This window comes from Salvelinus fontinalis, chromosome 25, assembly GCF_029448725.1.
Source record: "Salvelinus fontinalis isolate EN_2023a chromosome 25, ASM2944872v1, whole genome shotgun sequence".
Classification (NCBI taxonomy): Eukaryota; Metazoa; Chordata; class Actinopteri; order Salmoniformes; family Salmonidae; genus Salvelinus; species Salvelinus fontinalis.
This window is the reverse complement of record NC_074689.1, coordinates 5,597,921-5,614,064: the sequence shown is the minus strand read 5'-3', so window position 1 is coordinate 5,614,064 and position 16,144 is coordinate 5,597,921. Positions and strand designations below refer to the sequence as shown.

Genomic DNA, 16,144 nt, shown 5'->3' with positions numbered 1-16,144 from the left:
ACCAATTTGTAAGTCGCTCTGGATAAGAGCGTCTGCTAAATGACTTAAATGTAAATGTAAATAAATACTCCACTGTAAAGACTGAACTTGTCACGTCTACATTGATCCTTTCCATAATCTCACTCCACAGTCATTACCGGCACTAGCTAGGAGTAGTCAGACACGTAATTACCTTGAAACAATTTAACCCAATAAGCAGGCAACACCGTTTGAATGGAAACGTTATTTTCAAAAACGCACAACGTTTTCATACGGGACGCGATCAATCTCGGGCAGTCATCAGCGACGACTGGAGTCGCTATTCTCAGTAATAATGGGGAGTGCCAAACGCTGTTCGTGGCGCGGACGATGGGCTCGGAGACGTAGCCCCTACTCCGAGGAATGAATAAGCATTCCTTAATTAGCCCATTGGGTTAAGTGCACGCCTTAATGGGCCTTTCTCAAACTCCACCGTGACATCCCTCTCCAAACATAGCCAAGAAGAGAAGGTCCATTAGCAATATTAATACAAGCTTAGTTGATCATTTTCATTAAATTAACTTCTTTCAATTATATAGATAGCTCGACAATGGGGGTGATAAAAGATGGTCGAGGGACGGCTGATGACTCGAACCAAACATTAGCGTGTTAGGGGGTCAGCGGCGTTAAAGCGACTGTAAATCCAGCCCCCGTTCAATTTGGAAAATGCCTTTCCCCCTGCTCTCCCACTTCTTTAATGGGTCGTTTTAGCTGACGGTGTTTGCGCTCCTCGATCTGTTATGAAATTCCTGCCGCATTTGTACACGGCCAACACCTCGGCTGAAAGAAAGCCTCGCTCACCTTCGAGGCTCTCTCTCAAATTCAAAGCCAAGAACGAAGTCGCTTAATTACCGTTTCAGGGAAAGAGAGAGAAGGAGGGAGAGGAGCATAGAGTAAAGGAGAGAGGTAAAGATGAGAGAGGCCTGACGAGTGGCAAATTAACTTAATGTTGTTATCTGCCTCATTTCCTTTCAGTAAACAGACAATTAATGTCCTAATTCAACCCCCTTTGCTCTTCCTGGTGTGAATTTAGCCATGCATGCTCTGTTGCTTATCGACACATTTCTGTAAAAGCTATGAGAGAAACCAAAGTCAAAATAAGACCCTTTATAAGGCACAGCTTTTACAAAAACGTGGTTTTCCTGTGTTTATATATATTTACACACTATGAAGTTGGATAAATATTGTGAAATTGTGAAAATTATGATAATGCCCTTTTAGTGTAAAAGCAGTTTGAAAAAACCAACTGAAACTTCAGCCTGTTTTAGTGGAATGGAGTTTTGGCTTTCCATGGTGATGTCACTATGCTGTAAAGTAGTTAATAGACCAATAAGAGAGTTCCAAACCTCTCTGCCAATAACAGCTATTTTTCAGTTTTCCCATCCCCACTCAAACCACTTCCAGACAGTCCTAACAAAAGTCTTGCTTGAGAAATAGCTCTTTGCTAAGAAGCCATTTTTGCTTCTTTTTGACCATTAAGTAAGGTACTTAATTGTTACCCAGAAATGATGTGATAGTGAAATAACGGCTGCATTGTACTTTTAAAAAGAGAGCATTCAAGAGGACACTGAATACACTAGCATGTAACCATTTTTCAAATACGTTTACAAGAGTAAGGACTCAAGCCAGTTGGGAGGCATCTAAATGTTGGATTATGAAACAAGTTTTTCTGAATTATTTTGTAAACATAGGACCGTATCAAAACCCTCAATTAGATGTGGAGCCACTGCCTGGGTCGCATTCACTAGGAGTGAAACGGAGGCAAATGGGTCAAAAAGGGAGGGACTACCTAAACTTTGTTCAATAAGAAAGCTTGTATGCATTTCCCGTTGCAAAACGTTTTGCTACAGTGGGACTAATGAATATGACCCTGACCATGCCAGGGCGATGGGTGGGCATTCACCTTGAAGAGCTGGACCCAACGTTTCTGCTCGGCCTGGATGCGCTGCTGCACCTCTGTGTTTGTCTTGACCCCCACGCTGCGGAAGGCAGCCATGTACTCCTCGCGGTGCTCCGTCTTGGTCTCTGGGTAGGCCAGCTTGATAATGCCCAGACAAGCGTCCCTTAGTAACCGAGACAAGGTCACCAGCTCGGACAATGTGAACGGCATCATGGACGTATTGCTGTGGCCTGAAAACGGGTGGACAGGAGGAATGGACGGTTGTTCACTGCCACTGCCATTGAACACAGTGCAGGCAACATTTTCCTCTCGCAAAGACACCTGCGCCGTGAGCTAATGCACAAAGTTAAATTATGAATTATGCAGCACGACTTTTGTTCCAATTTCCATGAGAAAGAACTTTAGTTCAACCGGAGATTTAATCAAAAGTGTGATTTACACCACACGCAATGCAATCGTGAGATACAGTATCAGAGCTCCAGTTATTTAGAACGCTACCTGTGCATTAGTTCACAGCACAGCTGGTCTTTGCCAGGGGAAAATGTCACCCTACATCTCTTACTGTTGTTGCCCAATAAATATTACACACATTTGAGAGACTATCCATCTGGATAAAAAATATACTGAGTGTAAAAAAAAAAATCCATGACATAGGTTCAACCTGCATTCACCTGGTCAGTCTATGATCCCTTATCAATGTCACCTGTTAAATTCGATTCAAATCAGAAAAGATGAAAGGGAGGAGACAGGTTCAAGTATTTTTAAGCCTTGAGACAACTGAGGCATGGATTGTGTATGTGTGCCATTCAGAGGATGAATGGGCAAGACGAGATTTGAAGTTCCTTTGAACGAGGTATGGTTGTAGGTGCCAGGCACACCAATTCATGTCAAGAACTGCAATGCTGCTGGGTTTTTCACACTCTACAGTTTCCCAAGTGTATCAAGAATGGTGCACTACCAAAAGGACATCCAGCCAACTTGACACAACTGTGGGAAGCATTGGCGTCAACATGGGCCAGCATCCCTGTGGAACGCTTTGGACACCTTGTAGAGTCCAGGCCCCGATGAATTGAGGCTGTTCTGAGGGCAAAAGGGGGTACAACTCAATATTAGGAAGTTGTCCTTAATGATTAGAAGCCTTTAAATTCAACGTAAAATACAATGTCAGCTGCACCCCAAATCAAAACAAGAGGCAGGTGATTTTGAGACTAGGTTCTGCGTCCAAAATAGCACACTATGGGCCCTGGTCAAAAGTAGTGCATAGGGAATAGTACAGAGGGAGTGGCCTACCATGACCTTCCATGGGGTAGCCAAAGAACTCGCTGTCGTGCACAGAGATGAGCGAGTGACTGAAGAGGGAACTGAAGAGGTAGAAGAGGGGAATGATGCGATTGGAGTCTTCCAGAGACATGGGAGACCCCCGGGAGATGACCTGCAGCAGCGGAACCATGGACCTGGGGGGAAGAAAAGGAGAGACTCGCTATGTTTACCTGGGAATTTATGCCAACGGGGCACATTGAATTGGCTTACATCAAGGTCTGTCACTGTGTTCAGGGCTGCATATATCAAGTGTATCAAAGCAGGAGTTCTGATGGGCCTTTTAGATCAGTTGGGCCTTTTAGATCACAATTAATAAGATGACATGGACAGGGGTGGACCTGATCCAAGATCAGCGCTCCTAAACCGAGACGCTTGATACATACAGCCCCGGACTGACATTCAATCAACTCACCCTGTAATCATTTTGGTAGTCATGGACTGTATCAGGTGCCAGAGATGTCTCAGGAAACGTGCGTTGAACGCTAAACTGTACAGAAGCCTGGAGGGGACAAAATAAAAAAGACAGGCCTGAAAAGATACATATTTGTACTCGTACAATACAATGTACTCGTCTGTCTGTAAACGTATAAATCACTCTGCCTCGATGCCCTCCAAGGCGGAGATCGTCAACATTGACCAATTAACTAGAGGACACAAATAAAGATGGAAAAAATACTAGTAAAAGCTGTTGAACCGCAGCATCCCCCAGGAATCTTCCTTCTTGGCCCTTTCTCTCCTCCTCCATTCTCCGCTCTCCCTTTTCCGTGACGAAAAAAAGATTAAACGACCCATTAAGCTTTATTTAGACGAGGCACCTTCCATTAGTAAACTAGTTGCTGGCGAGGAGGAGCTCGGCCCTGGGTCATAAACAGGCCCTCTGGCTTCCTGCAGGAGCCCCATTTAACTTAATGGCAACGATGGGGACAATAGGAGGGATGGGGGGGCATAGCCCTCACAATGACCTCGGCGCGCCAGCACGCTTCCACACTCTCCCTGAATTACATGAAAACACAGGGGAAGGAGGGAAGGAGGGGGTGGGTGAGCCACTGGCTGCATCACGATGGCAACCTATTCCCTATAGTGCCCTATGGGTCCTGGTCAAAAGTAGTGCACTATGTAGGGAATAGGGTGCCATTTGGAACGCTCCCACTGGGCCCTCATCCCGACACTCCGGACGGTCTAACTAACGGCCCATGGCACCCAAGTGTGAAGGTGCTCGATTGTGTGTGTGTTTCTTTAACACCGAGGGTTAACAACAGGTAACGCCAATGCAGTAATTCAGCTTAAAATAAAATATAAGCCCCTTGCTTATAAATGTGCCTCTGTCTAACGGGATAGGCTATTGTCACCTATAAGGAAGCCTGTTAAGGGCAGGCAATCTCCTATTCACATGTTGAGAGGTAAAGGTTGATGTAATGAATTGATGTTAATTAATCACCTCTTTTTAATCCTAAACTAGCAAAATACAACACCCAAAAAAAAACATAAATCCTATTAAAATGTGGAACAAATACATTTTTTTTAAAAGAAGCAACAAAACAAGAGACGATGCAAAACAAGTGTCTGTAACTCATGAAAGAGAAAACAAAACAGAGAGATATGGTTGTAAAGCTGATCTTGTAAAAAAAAAAAAAAAAAAAAAAGAACAGAGAGAGGGAATGGGAAGTGGATGGAATATCACATAGATAATCTAATGTTGGTGTCAGCCTCCAATCTCTAAGAGTGCATCCCAATTCCCTATATAGTGCACTACTTTTGACCAGGGCCCATAGGGCTCTGGTCAAAAGTCGTGTACTATATAGGGAATAGGGTGACATTTAGAGCACACCCTCGTTCACCATTGAGCAGCAGAGATTATTTGAAAGGCTGAAAAATGTAAATGATCCTTCTGGGGGGGTAAAACGAGTGACAACTCTCTATATGTTTGATAAATCGTTTCTGCCAAGGCCCCCCATCCGTCAGTACAAAAGAGGACGGGAGCCAGGTATAGCATAGTGCTCTGGGCCTTCACAGTGTGCGGCCGGGTGTTTGATTGAAATGGGCAACAGAGCAATAAAATGCTGACTGACAGCCTGATATATGGCCTGCTAGAAACCAAAGCTCCATTTCAATCAGGAAATGAAGGCACTAATAAATACAATCACAGGCATCAAAAAGGGTTGTGTGTGTGTGTGTGTGTGTGTGTGTCCATAAAAATTACCTTGATGGCCAAAACAGATTATTTTATGTAGACATAACGCAAGAATTTACGTATGCTCGCAGAAAAAGAGAAAACTAGGCAAAATAAAAGGGAAAGGGCTCGATTCAATCTGAACCACTGAAGAGCTGCGCTTACAGCGCGATAGTACTGTAATGTTCCTGCTTTAGAGGAGATTGCTAGATAGTACTGTAATGTTCCTGCTTTAGAGGAGATTGCTAGATAGTACTGTAATGTTCCTGCTTTAGAGGAGATTGCTAGATAGTACTGTAATGTTCCTGCTTTAGAGGAGATTGCATTCACGGTAAACGCTGCATATGTCAGCTCAATCGAAAATTACCTTAAATAGTAATTTGATAATAACTGGCTTTATTTATGTTAAACTAGCTTAAATTCATAAGGGCCTGCGAGTTAGTGCCAGTGGCAGAAAGTGTGTGTTCTCATTGCCCGAGAGTCATTATCTCATGTCAATTCCACAATCACATCAAGCGCTCAAAAACGAATTAAGGACAGAGGCTTGCTAGCACTTACAGTTGTCAGTGAACATCAGTTAGGGACAGCGAGCCACCTCAGGCCAAGGCTAAATAACATATCAGTGAAATTACAACAAATACCAAACATGAATCAATTAACTTGAAATTACACCCATTTAGCCTCCCAACATCAAAGACAAAGATTATACCAACCAAAACGGTGTGAATTAAAAAAATATATAATAATCTTAAATCGTATGATTAAATCTGAAGTAAAATCTCTTACTGAAAATACAGGGCCTACATCTTAGAGCTCTAATAAGAAGGAAGCAAAAAAAAAAAGATACATATTTATTTGAGGCATTGCGCTGGGCTGGCCGTCGGGCATGAGGTGGGAGACGGGAGGGCCGGGCTGGGCAGACGAGCTCTTTTTTAAACGCAGTTAATCAGGCCCGGGATGCAATTTGCTCCCTTTAGCCTCTTGTAAAGGTATCCCATCCACTTCGCCACTAATTAATCTTCCTCAGTGAGCTAATTATTTTGTACAGATATCCGATAATGATGGAGGACAAAATGTAAAATTGATGGTAAAAGCAGTTGGACTAAAGGAAGCTGTAAAAATGAGAGAAAATACTTAGGGAGGATTCTAGGCCTTTCGCAACAACTGATTTGGTAAGCGATGCATCTTCTCTAGTATCGTTTTTGAGAGACATTTGGGTTCTAAAGGTTAGCTTGAATGTTGCCTGAATCAAGTCTAGCATGAGATCAGACAGGATTGTATTCCTTAGTGCACACCATTCCTAACGGTCACAAACATTTTTGCAACTTAAAACGTTTTGCAACGAAGAGGAGGGTTCCTTGTCAGACAAATTCAGGTAGACATTCCTCCCGTTGCAGCCTGTTTGCTTTCGTTTGGTTTCTAGTGAATACGACCCAGATAACTCTCCAGCCTTAAACAATAGCCACATTCTTTGTTGCCCACCCTCTAAAAGGTGAGAACAACGCATCAGTAATGATAACACGCTCGCTCTCTCATCCCCACAGTACGGACAGGTAATGTCTTCCATTGGCTCTACTAACTATTAACCAGGGGGGTTGAGACAGAGACCCACAGTGTGTGCCATAAAGCCCAGGGAAGATCCCCCCTCTCACATCCACATCCTGCCCTTACGCAATCAACCCAATCAGCCAGTCCAGGGCTAATTACCCTAATCTAGGAGTGACAGCTTCAGAGCTTCCCTGACATCCTAGTACTTCCTCCACCGGTTGTAAACGCCACTAGGGCGAAGACCACAGATAGTGGCTGTGCTTCTTCATCGCTATTCACATTAGTTGCTTACAACTTTAAAATAAATGCTGATTCTGAACACCCACTTTCATGATGTCAAAAAATGATTTAAAAAAAGGCTTCACATCAAGTTCCTGCAAAATGCCTTAAAAGGCTAAATATTCATTCAAATTGTAGTGGAAGAAAGGTTTTTGAAACAACTAAATGCAAGGATTCAAATAAAACAAAAGTGGTTATGCTAGCACCGTAGATACATGTAAAACCTTAGGTATGGCACCCTATTCCCTTTGTAGTGCACTACTTTTGACCAAGGCCTGTAGGGCTCTGGTCAAAAGGAGTGCACTATATAGGGAAAAGGGTGCCATTTGGGGACGCACACAATGTGACTAGATCCGATGTAGAACACTGACCTGACTTTAGGCACCATCATGCGGTGCTGCACCATGAGCGTGTGGCAAATGGAGGCCATCATGGTGAAGACCTCTTCGCTGGCCGAGTCCCTCCACACCAGGTTGAGCAGCGCGTTGGTCTGCTGCTTGGTGTCCAGCTTGTGGACGCACTCCTCCGTGATCAGCTGCACCGATATCCGATAACTGTCGTGCTGGAACGAACGAGAACACACAGAATAGGTGTGAGTGAGATGTTCCAGGAAGTATAGCTGGGCCTGTATTCATAAAGCCTCAGTAGGATCTGGGATCAGTTCTGCCATTTAGATCATAATGGAGCAAATCGTTTGGCCAGGGGGCGGACCTGATCCCAAATCAGCCCACCTACTCTGAGACGCTTTATGAATACGGGCCCCGGTGTTTATAATGAGGTGCCTAAAGGCAGTGTGGATACGGCTGTGGTCTGCTACTCGTGTGTAACACCTGTATTCAGATGTTAGCCGTTTTCATTTGAGAGTGTTGCCTGTGAAGTAAAGGGGCATTCTGAACTATATGCGTTACCTGTAACCTGCAGAGTACTATCCCTGGATTTCACTCTGTTATCTGTATTGACACATTAGTGGTAGCTAGCTACCTGTGTGGACGGAGCCTGGATGTCGGTGTCCTCCTCGTCCTCAGAGTCACTAATGACCTCCGGCCTGCTGGTGCTCTCTGACACGGGAAGGAGGGGTAGGAGGGTCTGCAGAGCACGCAGGTATAGCTGAAGGCCCTCCTCTGACAGGGAACCTGCACACATACAGACAACATTACTACAAAACACTCCCTATCGCCATAGATTTTGTTTCTGGTCATTCTCTCCAAAATCCTCTTGTCAGTGTATCTGCTGGTACACGAGAGTACTATTCCCCACACACTGTACACAAAGTCTGTGTCCCAAATGGCACCCTATTACCTTGATAGAGCTCTGTGTAAAGTAGTGCACTATGGGAAAAGGGTGCAATTTTGGACGCAGCCAAAGCGTATCCCTGACAACACTTACCCAGGCACGTCTCCCCGGCTGAGAGGACAAAGTAGAAGAGCCACGGCGCCTGTTTCTGCGCCGCTGCGGAGGAGACTACAGTGGCCTGCAGGGAGCCCAGGAAGGCCTCAAAGGGGAAGTGGAGGCGCGGGTCGGACAGCGCCGGAATAAAGAAGTGAAAGATCTGCTCCGTGAACGGCGCCGAGATGAACTCCTCTGTGAAGGCTGCAAACACAAACTGCCTGTGGAACCAGAGAGAGAGGGAGAGAAATTGATTGTCACTACACAAACGGCTGGAGTGGAGCCGCGCGTACATTATCCACATTGTAAAATGATGAGTTGGTTTTAAAATGTTTACTACATATAGAGTTGAAGTCGGAAGTTTACATACACTTAGGTTGGAGTCATTAAAACTTGTTTTTCAGGGTCCTCCCGGGTGGCGCAGTGGTCTAAGGCATTGCATCGCAGTGCTAGCTGTGCCACCAGAGACTCTGGGTTCAAGCCCAGGCTCTGTCGCAGCCGGCCGCGACTGGGAGGTCCATGGGGCGACGCACAATTGGCCTAGCGTTGTCTGGGTTAGGGAGGGTTTGGCGGGTAGGGATATCCTTGTCTCGCGCACCAGCGACTCCTGTGGCGGGCCGGGTGCAGTGCGCACTGACCAGGTCGCTAGGTGCACGGTGTTTTCTCCGACACATTGGTGCGGCTGGCTTCCGGGTTGGATGCGCGCTGTGTTAAGAAGCAGTGCGGGTTGTGTTTCGGAGGCTTCCGACCTTCGTCTCTCTCGAGCCCGTACGGGAGTTGTAGCGATGAGACAAGATAGTAACTACTAACAATTGGATATCACGAAATTGGGGAGAAAAGGGGGGATAAAAAAAATAAAACGTGTTTTTCCAACCACTCCACAAATTTCTTGGTGACAAACTATAGTTTTGGCAAGTTGGTTAGGACATCTACTTTGTGCATGACACAAGTCATTTTTCCAACAATTGTTTACAGACAGATTATTTCACTTATAATTTACTGTATCACTATTCCAGTAGGTCAGAAGTTTACGTACACTAAGTTGACTGTGCCTTTAAACAGCTTGGAAAATTCCAGAAAATGTGATCATGGCTCAAGAAGCTTCTGATTGACTCAAATTATGTCAATTAGCCTATTGAAGGTGTACATGTGGATGTATTTCAACGCCCACCTTAAAACTCAGTGCCTCTTTGCTTGACATCATGGGAAAATCAAAAGAAATCAGCCAAGACCTAAGAAAAATAATTGTAGACCTCCACAAGTCTGGTTCATCCTTGGGAGCAATTTCCAAACGCCTGAAGATACCACGTTCATCTGTACAAACAATAGTACGCAAGTATAAACACCATGGGACCACGCAGCGGTCATACCGCTCATGAAGGAGATGCGTTCTGTCTCATAGAGATGTACCTTGGTGCGAAAAGTGCAAATCAATCCCAGAACAACAGCAAAGGACCTTGAGAAGATGCTGGAGGAAACATGTACAAAAGTATCTATATCCACAGTAAAACGAGTCCTATATTGACATAACCTGAAAGGCCGCTCAGCAAGGAAGAAGCCCCTGCTCCAAAACCGCCATAAAAAGGCCAGACTACGGTTTGCAACTGCACATGGGGACAAACATCATACTTTTTGGAGAAACGTCCTCTGGTCTGATGAAACAAAAATAGAACTGTTTGGCCATAATGACCATCGTTATGTTTGGAGGAAAACGGGGGAGGCTTGCAAGCCGAAGAACACCATCCCGACCGTGAAGCATGGGGGTGGCAGCATCATGTTGTGGGGGTGCTTTGCTGCAGGAGGGACTGGTGCACTTCACAAAATAGAGGGCAACATAAGGTAGGAAAATTATGTGGATATATTGAAGCAACATCTCAAGACATCAGGCAGGAAGTTAAAGCTTGGGATCAGATGGGTTTTCCAAATGGACAATGACCCCAAACATACTTCCAAAGTTGTGGCAAAATGGCTTAAGGACAACAAAGTCAAGGTATTGGAGAGGCCATCACAAAGCCCTGACCTCAATCCTATAGAAAATTTGTGGGCAGAACTGAAAAAGCAGGTGCGAGCAAAGAGGCCTACAAACATGACTCAGTTACACCAGCTCTGTCAGGAGGAATGGGCCAAAATTCACCAAACTTATTGTGGGAAGCTTGTGGAAGGCTACGCAAAACATTTGACCCAAGAAAAACAATTTAAAAGGCAATGCTACCAAATACTAATTGAGTATGTAAACTTCTGACCCACTGGGAATGTGATGAAAGAAATAAAAGCTGAAATAAATCACTATCTCTACGATTATTCTGACTTTTCACATCCTTAAAATAAAGTGGTGATCCTAACTGACCTAAGACAGGGAATTTTTACTAGGATTAAATGTCAGGAATTGTGAAAAACTGAGTTTAAATGCATTTGGCTAAGGTGTATGCAAACTTCCGACTTCAACTGTATACCTATATATATATTTTTTTTAACCCCTTTTTCTCCCCAATGTCGTGGTATCCAATTGGTAGTTACAGTCTTGTCTCATTGCTGCTTCTCCCGTATTGACTCAGGAGAGGGGAAGGTCGGGAGTCGTGCGTCATCCGAAACACAACCCAACCAAGCCGCACTGCTTCTTGACACAATGCCCACTTAATCCTTAAGCCAGCCGCACCGATGTGTCGGAGGAAACATCGTACACCTGGCGACCGTGTCAGCGTGCACTGCGCCCGGCCCCCCACAGGAGTCGATGGTGCGCAATGGGACAAGGACATCCCTGCCGGCCAAACCCTCCCCTAACCCGGATGACGTTGGGCCAATTGTGCGCCGCCCCATGGGTCTCCAGGTCGCGGCCGGCTGCGACTCAAACCCAGAATCTCTAGTGGCACAGCTAGCACTGCGATGCAGTGCTTTAGACCACCGCACCACTCGGGAGGCCAGTTCACTACATACATGATAATGATATTGGATTAAGCTACTGATCACAAATGAAAATGTACAAATATGTTATACTATGACAAATAAACATATGAACAGCTTAGATTACACAATAAATTGTTTTTAAAGGGATAACTTCTGGTTTCAATCTTTAAGTATTTTGTTCACACTGTTAATACAATCCCCAAAAAGTCAGTTGTCAAGTTTTCAAGATGGAGCACTTTCCGTACAGAGCCAATATACCGTTTTTGAGTAAAGTTATTCTTTAAACTCATTACCCAAACAGGGACAATAGAGTGATCGAGAGAGTAGGTGTCTCCTCCTTTCAGCTCTGTGAGTGCCCCAATATTGTCTTGTTAAACAGAGCTGTTTTTACTGAGTCACTCACACATCTGGTGGCCCCGGTCAGATAATTATCTGTTGGAGTGAGTGTGTACACAGGTTTCTCACACCCAGTCTCTGCTTTTCTTCAAAAAGAAAAGAACGCCCCCCTCGTTTGTCATTCAGAATGTTTCAAATTGAGAGCAAATCGTCAATATTCTGTACTCCGAGTCGGGATCCGTTTTATTGCTCGTTGTAAACAGGTTGGTGAAGCAATTACGGTGTCTCCGCCAACTCAAAGGACAAACAAATGCCCAAAGTTTACATTACCGGTTTACTGGACAATCTTAACAGCATACGCCACAGACAAAGGCATTCCGCTCGTGGCTTCTCACTGTGCTCTTTCCCACATGCTCAGCAGTTGCTGATGCTGAGAGGCTTTGTGTGTGAGGGTTTTTTTATATGTTGGAGGTGAAACTTTTAGGGGGTCTGGCTTTAGCAAAAAGGGCCTTGTCTGTCTGTCTGTCTGTCTGTCTGTCTGTGTGTGTGTGTTCTGTTCTGATTACTTTTACGGTATGTGCGCGTTTGACTGTTCTGATGTGACCGTTTTGGTTTTACAGACGCTACGGCTGCTGTTACAGTAGGGTAAAGTTGCCCCTTAGACACTGATCTTGGGCCAGTTTATATTTTTCCCCACAAATGGTTAAGGTTAGGATTGAGCTGATCTTGTACCTAGGAAAAACGTATCCCCGGAGTGTTATACCTTGCGCCTGTTGTGCAGGAGGAATAGGTAAAGTGCAGGGGCTTCAGCGTGTGCTCCAGCAGTGTGCCTGCCAAGGGGATAGCGTGTGCTCCAGAGGGAGCATCACTGTACTCCAGACTGGAAGGGAGCTTGTGATTCACTAGAATATAAAGCGACCTGTAGTATCCTGAGAGAGAAAGAGTAAGACAAAAAGAAAAAGAGCAGATTCAAATTCAAATGGGGCTTGAAAATTAGCATTAACCAAATAAAATGTTTTAGTGCACTTCCACAGACAACCTCATGATATTTACCTTTCTGTACCATATAGTGCAAAATCTGCTCGATTAACGATGCCACACAATTAACGTCTTGAAGGACAGGGAGATAGGTTCTCTCTGAGGAATAGATCTCCAGCATCCTCATGGGAACGGCAACATTCAAACTGTCATCCTTGCAGGTTTGTAGAAGTCTAGGAGAGAGATGGACAAAGGGTGTTAAGGTGGTGCAATACACTTCATCGATTTGTTCGCAAAATGCATTCATGGATGTACAGTGAAGTTGCCCTTAGAAGCTGATCTTGGGTCAGTTTAACATTCTTTCCACTAATGGTTAAGGTTAGGATTGGATGAGGGGAAGCAGATCCTAGGTGAAACTTCCCCCCAGAGCGCATTCATGAAGAATAGGTGTAGGCCCCATTACCTGCAACAGAATCCCAGGACCCTCTTGATCTGAAACACACACGTCTGTCTTTCGGGCCCCGCCAGCAGCTTCACAAACTGCCCATTGTGTTTCACTAGGTTCTGACAAATCCATATCTACAGAGACACAGACAGAAATGTTGTGTCATGTTCCCACACGGAAAACGTACATTTGAGTCATTTTAGAATTTAGACGTCACATTTTGACACAAGTTTTTCATTAGTTCAACAACACGTTTGCCCAAAAACCATTGGTCCTCACCAATCTCTGAGAGTCCTCACTCTGTCTGTAGAAAAATAGCAGTTGCCTTGTTAAGAGACTGAGACTGGCAGCGTCGGAGATTGGCGGTCCACCTTCTGACTGTGCCTGGCAGACGCAGCGGTCAAAGTTGCCCCTCTGGATGGCATACTGGAAAACACCAGGGTCAGAGGCCAAACAAACAGTTATAGCGATGATCCCTTGATAGATACTTCATTGTGTAGACTATCAACATTGCCAGCAGCAATAAAAGGTTGTGGAAAAGGGATTGCTGGCAAGATAAGGGAGTGTGGAAGGGAATGGCATTGAAACTGAAGAATGGGTGTTGTCTAATGACTGTGAGCTTGTTCATATTAGTAGACATACTTGCTGTTTTCGGTCATGGTATCCTCGTATATAGGATTGAATGATAATTGCATTCTTCAATCTTCGTCTTTCATCCTTATTGAAGTTGAAAAACAGTACAGTAAATAAATACACAGAGAAAGTAAATAATGATTGGTTGACATACAAAGCTGGACGATTTTACGTCAAAGGACTACCTCTCTTTTTCTCCTTTCCTCTTGTGTCCGGTGTAGGAGAGATGCTTTTTCCTCCTGAAAGACAAAGTATATTAGCATGGCATGACTAGTAGAAAAAAATAAGTCGCTAGGTTAGCCTAGGCAGACGTTAGTGCAGATACAGCGGCCACTATCTTGATGTGCATTCCCAGTAATACGTGTCCCCCGTGGACCAGCTCGTACAAAGGCATACTTTTCTAGTTTTAATGGCAGAAAGAAAATGTGTACTAAAATACAATTTTCTGAATTACGGACAACTTCGGATGTTGCACACAGCGTTCAGCCAAGGGTGTGAAAAACAAGTAGTCAGAAAATCCAAAAGTTATTAAGTTATTAATCTCATTGTGGTCTTACCTTTTTACTCGCTCCCCCAAGAGACACCTTGGGTCTTGTTTTGAAATCTCCCTCAAAACTGAAGCTCATGGTTAGATGTTATCAAAGAGATGTTTCTAACCATAGATGAAGGATCCTTGTCTTGGTTCAATTCAGGAATTTACAAATTGGGTACTACAGCAATCTGAAAAATAAAGTAAACGAAACATTCCATTCATTTGGTGGCTAGTTGTCTAACTTAGTACAGTACCGACAACTTGACACCATCCAGAATAAAGCATCAATATTAAAGCTAGCTAGACACATAGCTGCAATTGTTAGCGAACGTTACACTTCCCGCATCTAGAATATTTTTGGAAGGGAAATTGAAAAACAAAAAGAGCCACAACCAGTGGAAAGTGTAACTGACTAGCTAGGCTAACGGTAGCTAGCATGCTTAGCCACAGTAACGTTAGTGTTAGCTAGCTAACGTTAGCTACAGTAACTAACGTTATAAAAATTCCCAAAAGACACAGTGACTTTGACTAGCTATATAGCTAGCACAACACAGCACCTTTTGTGGGGAAATCACTGTTGCCTTGTAGATGTCTCTATAACGCATTAGCTACATTGTCAACCATGTTCCGGTTTTATGTATTTGTTAGTTAGGCAACTTAGTTAACAAACGTCACTCTTTTGGTTTTCATTGCACAACACCAAAGACAACCCTGGACGATAGGCTAACTGGCTAGCATGCTAGGTTAGCTAATGACTCAGCAGCTTGTGTATACATCGCTCTTGGTGATCTGTCTGCCACTACTTCATACATTCAATTGGATGTACAGACAACCCCCAAGTTACTTTATTCGTGCGTACATGTAGATGACTCTTTTGACATTATAGCTAGCTAGCCCGTTAGCAAACGTTAGCTGGCCAGCTAACTTTACGGGACAGGTCGCCTTTCTAGCTAGCTAACGCGTTAACGTTAGTAATCATGGCTATCCTCTTGACATCTTTGTTCTAACAGAAGAAATCGTTTGGACTAAAAAATAAAGTAACTGTATGTGGATTACCTTTGATTAATGAAATGACCAACAGAAATGAAAGAGTACATAAGACTTTTGTGCGATATTAAATGAAACAAAAATGTATTGTTGGCTCCTTCTCCCCGTCTTTCCAGAAACACAACATAAACGGGTACGTCCTTCTTTAGAATACTGAAATCCGACTGGCTAAGCGTTTCAATGTTGAAATGCTATTCGCTGAATGCAATGTCAACAAAACACAGTTTGGCATTATTGGATCATCATCATCATCTAGCAGAATCCTAGTGCATTCGTGCCTTGGTCCGGGGATCAACAGGAAACAGGGAAATGTTGTTGATTTGCTATTCAAATTAACATATGGTGATATTCTTTATAATGCAATAGTAGACTATGGGCCTAGTTCCACTTCAACTAGAAAAGAGAGAAAATATAAATAGTTATATGGTATGCAACACAATGTTAGCTGCACTGATTGTGTACTTTCATGGAAAGGAGACAGGTGTGCTTGTCAAACCTGAAGAATCTTGTTCAAAGTTGCATTTAGTCTCTCTAAATTACATATAACCCTACATATGACCCTGGCTGTGCTATTTATAGTTTGATTTGAAACTGCTCCATTTTACCCAATCTCCCATTTCTGTTCAGAATGATGTATGAGTCTTTGAT

The 16,144-nt window shown here is 43.9% G+C and overlaps 1 protein-coding gene across 1 annotated transcript in view; it reads right to left on the bottom strand.

Moving 5' to 3' along the window:
• LOC129822796 (ubiquitin-protein ligase E3C-like) overlaps positions 1 to 15,652 on the bottom strand; it is a 37,944-nt gene extending 22,292 nt beyond the window's left edge. Inside the window, exons 1-14 of the mRNA XM_055881219.1 lie at positions 15,506 to 15,652; positions 14,475 to 14,637; positions 14,103 to 14,156; positions 13,927 to 14,001; positions 13,564 to 13,710; positions 13,303 to 13,418; positions 12,915 to 13,072; positions 12,625 to 12,790; positions 8,622 to 8,842; positions 8,217 to 8,368; positions 7,607 to 7,797; positions 3,651 to 3,737; positions 3,209 to 3,372; positions 1,922 to 2,148 (exon numbers count right to left, since the gene is read on the bottom strand). Coding sequence (XP_055737194.1) covers positions 1,922 to 2,148; positions 3,209 to 3,372; positions 3,651 to 3,737; positions 7,607 to 7,797; positions 8,217 to 8,368; positions 8,622 to 8,842; positions 12,625 to 12,790; positions 12,915 to 13,072; positions 13,303 to 13,418; positions 13,564 to 13,710; positions 13,927 to 14,001; positions 14,103 to 14,156; positions 14,475 to 14,543 — 1,827 coding nt within the window. The 5' untranslated portion in view covers positions 14,544 to 14,637; positions 15,506 to 15,652. The remainder of the gene's footprint in view (positions 1 to 1,921; positions 2,149 to 3,208; positions 3,373 to 3,650; positions 3,738 to 7,606; positions 7,798 to 8,216; positions 8,369 to 8,621; positions 8,843 to 12,624; positions 12,791 to 12,914; positions 13,073 to 13,302; positions 13,419 to 13,563; positions 13,711 to 13,926; positions 14,002 to 14,102; positions 14,157 to 14,474; positions 14,638 to 15,505) is intronic.
• Positions 15,653 to 16,144: the final 492 nt, after the last annotated feature.